At 48.5% G+C, this 12,659-nt stretch overlaps 1 protein-coding gene across 4 annotated transcripts in view; it reads left to right on the top strand.

Annotated features, from left to right (window-relative positions):
* fah (fumarylacetoacetate hydrolase (fumarylacetoacetase)) overlaps positions 1-12,659 on the top strand; it is a 94,523-nt gene that overhangs the window by 43,657 nt on the left and 38,207 nt on the right. For all 4 annotated transcript variants that reach the window (XR_011933616.1, XM_072468772.1, XM_072468774.1 and 1 more), the window contains 3 exons: positions 2,579-2,631; positions 7,796-7,895; positions 10,434-10,564. Coding sequence is in view for 3 of the 4 variants with exons in the window: in XM_072468772.1 (XP_072324873.1) it covers positions 2,579-2,631; positions 7,796-7,895; positions 10,434-10,564 (284 nt within the window). In the remaining variant the exon portion in view is untranslated. The remainder of the gene's footprint in view (positions 1-2,578; positions 2,632-7,795; positions 7,896-10,433; positions 10,565-12,659) is intronic.

Genomic DNA, 12,659 nt, shown 5'->3' with positions numbered 1-12,659 from the left:
GAAGTTACTGTGAAAAACCCCTAGTCGCCACATTGCAGCGCCTGTTCGGGGAGGCCGGTACGGGAAATTAACCCGTGCTGCTGGCCTTGTTCTGCATTACAAGCCAGCTGTTTAGCTCACTGTGCTAAACCAGCCCCTTACAAAACAGAAATATACAAAAACAACTTGAAGCTAAATACCACCTCAAATGTAATAAAACATCCCGAAATATTCCACAGCAGCATTCTCAAACAGAATTGGCAGGGTCAAAGCAGAGTTTAAATCAGGTGACTAAAGGTAGATGAGTAAGGCGGGCTGAGAGAGCGAGCGAGTGTGAGAGTGAGATTTAGGGAGGAAATTCCAGAGCTTGGGTCCCTGGCAACTAAAAGCACAACCTGGAGAGATTAGAATCGGGGATGCTCAAGAGGACAGAATTGGAGGAGAGCACAAGGGTTGTAGGCCTGGAGGAGGGCACAGCGATAGAAAGGAGTGAAGGCGTGACAATTATGGGAATGCTAAAATTGAGGCGCTGCTGGACTGGGAGACACCGGAGCAATGGGTGATTGAAACCGTGTGTGTTGGGAAGCAGATAGCAAGAGATTTTGGATGGGCTCAGGTTTATAGAGGATAGAAGGCGGGGAAGCCAGCCACGATAACATTGGAATAATCAGGCTTACAGGTAACAGTTAGTTAAAGTTTCAGTATTAGATGAACTGAGACAGGAGCGGAGCTCGTGATGTTATTTTGGAAGAAGTAGGTACTCTTGGTGCTGGAACAGATATAGCATTGGAAGCTCACCTCGGGATTAAACAGAACAGCAAAGGTGGAATCTTGTGCCCTCTCACATAGTGAGTTTGATAGTGGGGAGCACATGTAATCAGCTGGGAGCATGGCACCTTCCCGCCTGCACCTTAATCACGTCCATGGTGCATGGGCGGCCTTCCTGCCCTGGCACCCAATTGGCACCCGTAGGTAGGCAATTAATGTCCACTTAAGGGCCTCATCCCACCACCGCTGGTATTAACCCATGGCAAGCGGGGTGCAGGGAATACGACAAGCATGTGTGGGTCAGCTTGCGGGCTCTTGCAGGGGCTTCCCTCATTCAAAGGCATTGAGTGCCTGATTGTGAGACCCTACATCGGGAAGAACGGGAGCCACTGCGAGAGACACTCCCCTGCAATTTGCTGACGATCCCTACCACCCTCGCAACCCCCACCTCGCAACCCACCCCCCCGTCTTCACTCACCTGTGGCCCGGAATGCAGCAACGTCCTTGGTGGTGTCGTATTGACAATGTTGCTGTTCAACAGAGCTGCTGGCCTCTGTTTCTTCCCCAGGGGCGCTAAGTGTCAAAGTGGCACCCAATTCAGCAGGTCCTCCCTAATAAGAGGCACCAGCCAGTGGGTGGGATCCCTCATTGCTTAAATTAAATCCAGCCTCAGGATTGTAAACAGTTTGGCTCAGCCACAGACAGTAACCTGGGGAAATGATCTTGTATCGTGCTAGGTAGTGTAACCGGAATAAGATATGGGAGGGGAAACTACAAGGGATTTTCCAGCTTTTTATTTTCAAATTGGTCTCTGGCAAACGCATTGCTGCTGTTTGCGCTGTCAACTCTGGAGCAGGATTATACAGAATGTGGAACTTTGCTCAGTGGGCGTTCCGAGGCTGCGTACACAGAGGGAGCCTGTACACAGCTATCTAATGCAGGTCGGCAGCCCATTTCACACCTCTTCCAAGTTGGATTTTATCTGAAGTTCATGCATACAAAAATAAGGAGATGTGTAAAATGGAGGAAGAATTCATTATTGCCCATTTTATATTCTCTCACAAAGTCACGTTGGACCAAATCCCTTCCCTTGCTGGTCACGTGTGGGGTTGTGTACAACTTTTCTGGATTTTGAGAGCTGTCAGTTTTGGTGAATGAAGCGTGCTTTTAATTTTGACGAGTTGCAGAACCCCATCCCCTCTATCTAACCCTAATAACGAGCCTTCACCTCAATCAAGCCTCAGTCAGAGCCTCAATCAAGCCAGGCTTCCAGTCCCGCTCTGCTTATTCTTATGCCTCGGAGGAAAAGACTCCTAATTTGTGGGGAGATATCTTATCTGTGAGTCACAGCCTCTCGGAGCTTGTGTACGACTGTACAATCTGATTATATGTTCGATTATTTGAGGGTCGGTGCTCGGAGGTTATTTCAATGCGGAGTTGCTGTCCATTTAGTTTTTATTTTCCACTCCATGCACTAGTACTGGATGGAAAATCAAGTGTGCTCTGAATCGCTGAAAAGCCATACTTGCTCTTCCCTCAGGCAAAGCTCTTTACTGATATGGTGATTTCATAAAGCATAGCCCAGATAGTCCTCACTGATGATTGTGTTGGCCCCATCATGTCCTGGCTGAATTGGATCACAGTGAAATATTTAAAGTATGAGGTTTGGTCTTTCGTGTTGTTTTGTAATTTTGCGACAGGAAGCACACTCAACGTGTCTGAGTATTTATTACACTTTAATATCAGAAAATTCAAAGCTACGATATGGAATATATTGCGTGTGGTTGCCATGGTAATGTTTAACCGGTGAATATAAATATTCTGATTACAGCAAAGCCGCCTGTATTTGGAGCCTGCAAACTTCTGGATATTGAATTGGAAATGGTATGTTTATTTTATTCAAACTTGCGAAATGGCACCACTAACAAGGGCAGCAGTCATTCATGTCTTTCGACACCAGTCTGTCAACCAATAAGTTAGAGGCAGAGTAGGTCTTACGTAAGGATTCACAACAGTCTATTTTGCAGAAAGCAAAAAATATTTACTCTAAGCAGCAAAGCAAACAATCTATTCAAACAGTGCACTGCTATAGTCTTAGGAGAGTATTTAAAAGGAGAATCTACAAACTACAACAAACAGACCTCATATAACTACCACCGATCCAGAAGCTACCACAGCTTATCCTAATAATAAAAGCAATGTGATTTCTGTAGCAAAATATAGCGAGTAGAGGATAGTCACACATTACCAATGATGTTCGAAAGTCGATCGCAATCACTTCCAGCAGTGTGGGTCCCAGGTATGATTGACTGGGGCATTTACCAACCATCACTATTCCCAGTCTGAATAGTGAGGCCACTATGTACAGCCATTATTTATTCCCCTTGAGAAGGTGGTGGTGAATTTTGAACTGCAGCAGCCCATGTGGTGTAGATACACCCACAGTGCTGTGAGGGAGGGAGTTCCAGTATTTTGACCCTGCGACAGTGAAGGAATGGCGATATACTTCCAAGTCAAGATGGTGAGTGACTTGAAGCAGATCCTGAGAGATGATTTTCCCGCATGCCTGCTGCACATTACAAAATGGCCAATATTTCTGGATCTGATGGTGGTCTGTCTGAGGCAGGAGGAATTCAAGTCAATGAGAGCAATGTACAACCAATGCCTTCCCAAAAGAACAGGGGCCTCCCGAGATACTCAAGGCCCACCCAATCTGATTGTGCTGCAGGCCTACATCCCCCAATGAAATGGAGGGATGAGGTGTACTATGCAAATCAGGGTCTGACAATAGGTGTAATTTTCAGGCACAAGTGGGTGATGTGTTCATCATGCACTCTGACCTTTTCTATCAGGCACTGAGGACCACGCACTCTGACCTTTTCTGTCAGGTACTGAGCACTATGCACTCTGACCTTTTCTGTCAGGTACTGAGCATTACGCACTCTGACCTTTTCTGTCAGGTACTGAGAACCACGCACTCTGACCTTTTCTGTCAGGTACTGAGCACCACGCACTCTGACCTTTTCTGTCAGGTACTGAGCACCACGCACTCTGACCTTTTCTATCAGGCACTGAGCACCACGCACTCTGACCTTTTCTGTCTGGCACTGAGCACCACGCACTCTGACCTTTAAGTCAGGTACTGAGCACTATGCACTCTGACCTTTTATGTCAGGCACTGAACACTACTGATACACCATCAATAACACATACCGAGTGATGAACGTAACTGAGGCTATAATACACTAAACAGCAAGCCTCCTGCCTCTGGACCCGAACTGGGTCGGGGGCGGAGACTTGCCACCTTTATACATAAGCCCGAGGGGAGGAGCCACAGGCGGAGCCAGCCTGGACAAGCCTAGGCATGCACAATACAATACAATGCAATACCATGGAATACCACATTCACCCCCTGTTTAAATAAAAGTTCAGCGGGGGTGAAGTGCTCATAAAGGTCAAGTCTGTCGGGGGCCTTGACCTTCCGCCGTGATCGCCACAGTCCCGGCTGTGGTGTTGGCGCCGGTGTCAAGACCTGCGTGTCCGGGAGCGTGTTTTCTTCTTCTTCACCCGGATGTTGAGTCGGCGAAGGAGGGGGCAGTGTATGGGCGGAGATGGTGGTGCTTGTCGCCAGTGGGCCTGCGGTGTTAGTTCGTGAGGGAGGTGGGCAGTGGTGGGGAAGTCGGTGTAGGGTCGGGGGTGATGGTGATGGTCGCTGGGGAACCTGCAGGTGCCAAATCCCGAAGGAGACCGTGTCCTGCCGCCCGTCCTGGTGTGCCACGTAAGCATATTGTGGATTGGCATGGAGGAGCAGGACCTTCTTGATGAGGGGGTCAGTTTTATGGCTCCTCGCATGCTTCCGGAGGAGGACGGGCCCTGGGACTGTCAAGCAGGACAGAAGCGGGACCCCGGAGGTGGATTTCCTGGGGAAGGCAAACATACGTTCATGAGGAGTCTCATTGGTGGCTGTACACAGGAGCGACCGGATGGAGTGGAGCGCGTCGGAGAGGACCTCCTGCCAGCGGGAGACTGGGAGACTTCTAGACCGTAGGGTCGCGGGTAGGATTGGGAGGGAACAGCGCCTTACCGTATCTGGGTGTATGAAGCTGTCTGTGCTCCCGGAGTCGAAAAGACAGGCAGTCTCGCCCCCGTTGCTCCGGACAGTCACCGTGGACTTTGTGAGATGATGCGGCCGGGACTGGTCGAGCGTGATGGAGGCGAGCTTCGGAAGGCGGTTGGTAGGCTGGTCGGAGGTAGCAGTGGCCAGCGCACTGTCGGGTGAGCTGGGCTCCCGGGAGTATGCGGAGAGGTCCCAAGGTGGCGGCTCCCATGAGTTGCGCGTGGCAGGTGGCATTGCCGATAGCGTCCAAGATGGCGGCCCCCATGGGTCACGCGTGGCGGGTGGCAGCAACGATGGTGTCCAAGATGGCGGCCCCCATGGGTCGCATGTGGCGGCCAAACTTTAATATGGCGGCGAAGATGGTGGCGCCCACGGGTTGCACATGGTGGGTGGTGCGGCAGCTGGGGGTGGAGCCGACAAGCAGCAGGCAACGCTGCTGGGCCTAGAAGTCTTAGGGGGAGATCGGGCCTGGCAGGCTTTTGCAAAGTGGCCCTTCCTCCCACACCCGTTACAAGTTGCGTTCCATGCCAGGCAGTGTTGTCTGGGATGATTACCCTGGCCGCAGAAGTAGCACCTCGGGCCTCCGGCATTGGCGGGCTGCTGCGCGGTGCAGGCTTGTGTCGCACCCGGGTCGGTTGATGGCTGCGCCCACAAGGGTGCCGCGCGGTTGGAGGTGTAGCCCCCATGTTCTGGGATGCCACCTCCAGCGAGTTGGAGAGTTGTACTGTCTCTGGGAGGCCAAGTGTCCCCCCTCCTAGTAGTCGCTGGCTGACATAGTTAGAGTTCATGCCCGCGACATAAGCATCCCTGATGAGCAGCTCCGCGTGCTGGGTAGCTGATATCGCCCGACAGTCACAGTTCCGGCAGAGTATGCACAAGGCACGCAGGAATTTTGCAAGTGAGTCCCCAGAGCGTTGCCGTCTCGTGGCGAGGAGGTGCCTCGCATACACCTCGTTATTGACTCCGCGTTAGAGGGGCGTCCCTGATGAGGGGAAAGGCTCTTGGGCTCACCCGTACGTGGAGGATCTGCTTCATCTGGAGGTCTGTGAAGTCTTCGGTGAAGGATGTGAGGTACGCTTCGAATCAGCTTAGCCAGTGTTCAAACGTTTCTGTAGCGTCGGCTGCCTGTGGGTCCAGCTCCAAGCGATCAGGCTTGAGTGATGAGTTCATCTTTAGGAGTTAGTGTATTAAACTGATACACCATCAATAACACACGACGAGTGATGAACGTAACTGAGGCTTTAATACGTTAAACTGCAAGCCTCCTGTCTCTGGACCCGAACTGGGTCGGAGGCGGAGACTTGCCACCTTTATACATAAGCCCGAGGGGAGGAGCCACAGGTGGAGCCAGCCTGGACAAGCCCAGGCATGCACAATACAATATAATGCAATCCCGTGGTTTACCACTACGCAGTCTGACCTATTCTGTCAAGCACTGAGCACCACGCACTATGACCTTTTCTGTCAGACAGGAAGTGGCCTAATCAAAGATTCTAAAATAGATTGCCACAAAATAGTCTGGAACATTTCCCAATACAGTTTGGAGATCGACCCTTTGCTGACCTCTGTCTCTTTAGTTTGAATTTTGAGCAGCCAGTTCTTCTATTTTGTAACACTCAGGTCAGGATGAAGGTCAGGGAAGGGTTGAAGTTCAGATTTGGTCCTCTTGACACCAGTCCCGCAAAACAGCAAAACGATTACAATTAGGAATCTGAGGGCAGCACGGTGGCACAGTGGTTAGCACTGCTGCCTCACGGCGCCGAGGTCCCAGGTTCTATTCCGGCTCTGGGTCACTGTCCGTGTGGAGTTTGCACATTCTCCCCGTGTTTGCGTGGGTTTCGCCCCCACAACCCAAAGATGTGCAGGCTAGGTGGATTGGCCACGCTAAATTGCCCCTTAATTGGAAAAAACTAATTGGGTGTTCTAAATCTTTAAAAAATTAGGAATCTAAACGTTTTTTTAATTTTTATTTTTAAAAATTTAGTGTATCCAATTATGTTTTTCCCAATTAGGAACAATTTAGCATGGCCAATTCAGCTACTAGGCACATCTTTGGTTTCTGGGCGTGAGATCCACACAGATATGGGGAGAATGTGCAAACTCCACCCGACAGTAAGCTGGGGCCAGGATCGAACCTGGGTCCTCAGCCCGTGAGGCAGCAGTGCTAAACCCCCCCACACACACCCCGCAATACATTCACCCCTCTTGCTCTTTAAAATGGCACTCTGATCTCAAAGGTGCGGGACCTGTCCGCTAGATTCGATCCCGCCCCTCTCAGTTGCAGCGTGGATCCCGGCGTCTTTTCCAAGTGCTGTGGACTGGCATGCCGGGGCGCTATTAGTGCTAGCATAGACCTGCTCTGATTCGCCGCTGGCGGGAATACTTAGCCTCCGGAATGGAGGAACCCAGCCCAGCTGTTGGAGAGTTAGTGAATCCTGTGGTATGCCAACCAATGTAATGATATGTATAACCTAAGGAGAGTAAAGGGTTAACAAGATGATGTTCATGTATCTCAACACTAGATGGCATCACTGAGTAGCCTAATAAAAGGCTGCATCTCTCAGCATTCTGGGAGAAGTTTATGGAGAAGGTTAGTGTTAGGTTGAGATAGAGTGTTGGTTGTAATAGAGAGACATAATAGATTACGGTAACATAGATTCAATACTGGTATTTTGTTAGCTATTACTCAGTAGAGTATGCGAACCGTTAAAGTAGTATGAAATAAACTAGCTTTGTTTTAAATACATAGCTTGATGTTCTTTGTAAACACCACAACTTTTAGCTATCTTGGAGAACTATACAAGGAACATCACAACCAATACTAGCTGTGCTTCCCATTCAGCATCTAGAGGAGCTGTACCACCTAGAAAGCTCTTGCGTTCTGAAAGAAAATGTACTCCAATTTTTACTGTACCTTTCCTCTTAAATTAGGCTTTCTTCATTGGACCAGGCACCAAGTTAGGAGAGACGATTGATATATCCCAGGCTCATGAACATATCTTTGGGATGGTTCTAATGAACGACTGGAGTGGTAAGACTGTGTGTTTGTGAATCATTTTTCCACTGGCCAAGTTTACTGCCACTGGAAGAAAGGTCCGTGTAGGATAGCACAGCGGGGGCGGCATGGTAGCACAGTGGTTAGCATAGTTGCTTCACAACGCCAGGGTCCCAGGTTCGATTCCCGGCTTGGGTCACTGTGTGTGCGGAGTCTGCACGTTCTCTCTGTGTCTGCGTGGGTTTCCTCCGGGTGCTCCTCCCACAGTCCAAAGATATGCAGGTTAGGTTCATTGGTCATGCTAAATTGCCCCATAGTGTCCCAAAAGGTTAGGTGGGGTTATGGGGATAGGGTGAAGGTGTGGGCTTAGTTAGGGTGCTCTTTCCAAGGGCCAGTGCAGACTGGATGGGCCTTCGGCACTGTAAATTCTATGATTCTATGATAAAGAATTATACTCAAACACTCCAACTGAATTTTCAATGGCAGGAGGAGATGAGCAAGGTATGGGGGGTTGTAATTTAAACGGGGCTTTCCTGGTGAAAACTGGGCTCTCAGCAAAGCCTCACATATGCTTGGCTGACAGTCCTGTGCATCCTATTAAAAACATTGTTTGATTAATGTTAAAGAATCCCTACAGCGCTGAAGGAGGCCATTTGTTTCATCGAGCCTGCACCAACTGTCCGAAAGAGCACCCTATCAAGTCCCACTCCTTTGCCTTATCACCACTTAACCTGCATATCTTTGGACACTAAGGGACAATTTATCATGGCCAATCCACCTAACATGCACATCTTTAGACTGTGGGAAGAAACTGGAGTACCTGGAGGAAACCCATGCAGACACACGGAGAAAATGCAAACTCCACACAGTCACTCAAGGCCAAAATTGAACCTGGTCGCTGGTACAGTGAGGCAGCAGTGCTAACCACCATGCCACCATACCCACCTGATTATATATTATAACCAATGTTCTTCTGTGTAGTATGTCAATTGATAGGTGGTGACATCATCAGAGACACTTGGGGGATTTTCCCTCTTTTTTACCCAGGATTGTTATCAAGAAACACCGCTGAAATAAAGTCTGACAACTGTAACGGTGTGGCAACCTGGTTATCTTTTGTCTCTACTGTCAAGTAAAAGCAAAACCCCTTAAAACATAACAATTGACAGCTCTGGCTCTCTGTCCTCTACAGTCAATTTCACAAAGTGTATTTACACAAGGTTAAATGGTTTCAAAGGTTTGTGGTTTTAGTTGTTGACACTTTGAAGGGCTGGGCGATTGATACTTTTATTGCCTTGTAGTGAAATTATGTTTTAACATAATGGAAAGTAACAAATAAATTAATGTCTTTATTTTTTTTGTATACATCCTACTGTCATCATAAGGTTAATTTGCTCTATACAATGTGAAGTTCCTTTAATGTGGAGTCCAATATTACACATTGTACTCTAACTGGGATCTTATTATCATTTGATAATGGGCTTAGTGGTGGCTCTTGGCTTTTATATTCTATACCTTGTGGGATAATCTGCAATTTCGTTTCACAGTCTTATCAGTCTGGGATCCTGTCTTTAAGATCTTCTGAACCTGTCTCTCCCACCTCCCCAAGCCCTCTGATTTCCCCCGAATACCAAACCTACCTCCATTCAGAGCGTCATTACTGTTTCCATTTCCCGAGTAAATCCATGACCGTACACTTCCTATAGCAGTGAGCTTTGTCTGCTTTTTGAATCAATTTCCTTAACTTATTAATATCCCTTTAAATCTTCCTTTGGGTCTTCTACGAAAGGTATTTTTCCTCCTATTTTGGTACAACCTGTAAACCACTCTCTCAAATCCTATTTTCAAATCACCGACATACAATGAGAGCAGAAGTGGTCTCTGAAGTGAATCCTGTGTGACACTGCTATCCTCTCCCAGTCACATTGAAAACCTAGCCTTAACTCTTTTCCCTTCTAACTTCATCCTCCCATTAATTCCGTATCCCTTAATCTCCTCTAGTGACCTCCTTTGTGATGTCTTGTCAAAGTGCATGGACAGGTACATCCACTGTATTTCCCCCATCTAGAATGTCTGTTAGCTCTTTAATGATTCTATAACCCTGTGAGATTTGTGTATCATGATTTTTCCCCTTTTGAAATAGATGCTGGCTTCTTCTAACTATTTTCTCATAATACTGGGGAAATCTCATCCTCTTCTGCGACAAGTGCTAAGGGTAATTGACCTAATAATTACCTGGGTTGACTCTGTCCCTTTCTATAAATGGGCACTACATAGGCCACTCTTCAGTCTCTGGCACACTCAATACACCTCTGGGCGACATTACCCCCTTATACAACTGGCCCAATACTTGCCCATTTTACCCATCAGTCTCCTTCCTCAACTGAGGAAGGCTCCAGTTTCAGAGTAACATATCTTGTTGTGAAAGGTTTCAATGTTCTAGCTAACATATCCAATAGAATAGAAGCCTGGTGTGGGATGGAGTGGTGTTTGTGATAAGCTCTGTCTGGATTTACCATTGAGGTAAGCATTGCCAAGCAGGCTTCACACTGACATCAGTTTGATGTTTTTCAGCTCGCGATATTCAGAAATGGGAATATGTTCCACTGGGACCGTTCCTAGGGAAGAGTTTTGGAACTACCATTTCACCCTGGGTTGTATCGATGGAAGCGTTACAGCCATTTATTGTGGCCAATCCTACACAGGTAAATTGGCAGGTGACAAGGTTACTTGGCATGTCTCATATGAATTTAAATTTCAAGATTAAATAATTGGACAGAATATAATGTGGAGATGGTGGTCCCACAAACCGTGGCTGGAAAATCAGGGGTGCCTGTGCCAACTCTGAATGCCATGACTATTTGACATTGCCTGAAGTTGTGGTGCTTGATCCTCTGAGTAAAGGGTCTCCTGCCTCCAAGAGCTGCTGGCCATTCAGAGTGCCGGTAACTCTTTGTTGTAGCCTAGCCTTGGCATCTGTGGGTCCAGAAGATTTGCTGGGATTGCAGCCGTTTCTGGAGGTGAAGCATCAATGGAGGCCAAAAAGGCAAATGGACAATGGACTTGTTGGGGCCAGTCAGGCAGGCCCTGGCAAGGGATTGAGGGGAAGATTGAGAAACCAAGGGGTTAGTGTGGGTGGGATCCTTTCAACAGGAATGACCCTTGGAGTGATGGGAAGGGACATTTAAGTGCTCATTAACTGCCCCTGAAGCTGAGGCTGACAGATCTGTTCATCTGAGGCATTTAGCACAAGGGTACAAATGAGGCTTCTCATACCTATAGATGAGAGAGAGAGAGAGAAAGAGAGAGAGGGAGACAGTGCCATAGATGCTTTGACTTGACAAAGAATGTGGTGGCTCACATCTGTTATGTTCTGCAGGAGGAACTAACACCACAGGGACTGTAAGGCCATCCATTGTTGCTGACTCTGAAACTGCTGCTCTGAACCTTTGTGCAAGTGGCTCATTCCAGGGCTCCACTAGGGATCTCTGTGGTATTTCCCCAGCATCTGCGAAGAGGTGCATCTGGGAGGATATGGACACCCTCTTTAGGAAGGTGCACAATTATGCCCAGTTCTCCCTAGATGAAACCAATCAGGCTGCCAGGGCAGTGGGATTTGCAGTGATCTCTGGATTCTCACAGGTGCAGAGTGCCATCGACTACACTCATGTGGCTTTATAAGCTCCCTGGGAACAGCCCCTACAATTTCTCAACAGCAAGTGGTTGCACTCAATGTGCAGCTGGTCTGAAACCACCAGAAGCAGATTATGCAGGTCTGTGCAAGATACCCTGGAAGCTCCCATGACTCCTACACTTCGGGTCACTCACAGATGGCACACATCCACGGGGCTCTCAGCGCAGCCAGCGCTGACTCCTCAGCGACCAGGGCTACCCACAAGAGATAACTCTGATGAGATACAACGCCGCTCATTCTGCAATACACTTATTGGTTGAGGAGACAATTGACATAATGAAGATACGTTTCGATCTCTGGACAGGTCAGGTGCCACTCTCCATGCTCTTCCCAGAGGGTCTCCCACATCATTGTGGCTCTTCACCATCTGGGACTTCAAAGTAGGGATGACTTATATATAATTTACAGTGCAGAAGGAGGCCATTCGGCCCGTCAAGTCTGCACTGGCTCTTGGAAAGAGCACCCTACCAAGCCCACACCTCCACCCTATCCTCATAACCCAGTAACCCCACCCGACACTAAGGGCAATTTTGGATACTAAGGGCAATTTAGCATGGCCAGTCCACCTAACCTGCACATCTTTTGATTGTGGAAGGAAACCAGAGCACCCGGAGGAAACCCACGCACACGCGGGGAGAACGTGCAGACTCTGCACAGACAGTGACCTAAGCCGGGAATCGAACCTGGGACCCTGGAGCTGTGAAGCAATTGTGCTAACCACTATGCTACCGTGCTGCCCGTGACTTGGCAGAATGAGATATGGAGGAGCTGCAGGTCTCCCCCAATGTGGAGGATGACGAGAGGGCTAAGCCCAGTGAGGCTGAGGAAGCGGAGGCTCCAGTGGAAGAGGCCATAGCATGTGCTGGACGAGGCTGGTGTGGACGTATGATGCTTTTAGCCACCAACTTCCATCAGGAATATGATGACGACACGCTCATGTGAGCCTTTTTTAGCAGTGCCCTCCATGCTGGGTCCACTGCAACACATTCATTACAATCCTCATCGTCTCAACACAGCACATCAACCTCTGAATGAGTAGTTGCACTCTTGATGTCCTCTTCTGTGGAACGTGAGGAACCTCTGGAGCATGTAGCCTTTCTGTTATG

Source organism: Scyliorhinus torazame, chromosome 12, assembly GCF_047496885.1.
Source record: "Scyliorhinus torazame isolate Kashiwa2021f chromosome 12, sScyTor2.1, whole genome shotgun sequence".
Classification (NCBI taxonomy): Eukaryota; Metazoa; Chordata; class Chondrichthyes; order Carcharhiniformes; family Scyliorhinidae; genus Scyliorhinus; species Scyliorhinus torazame.
Note: the sequence above shows the minus strand (reverse complement) of the source record. Positions and strands in the feature narration are given on the sequence as shown.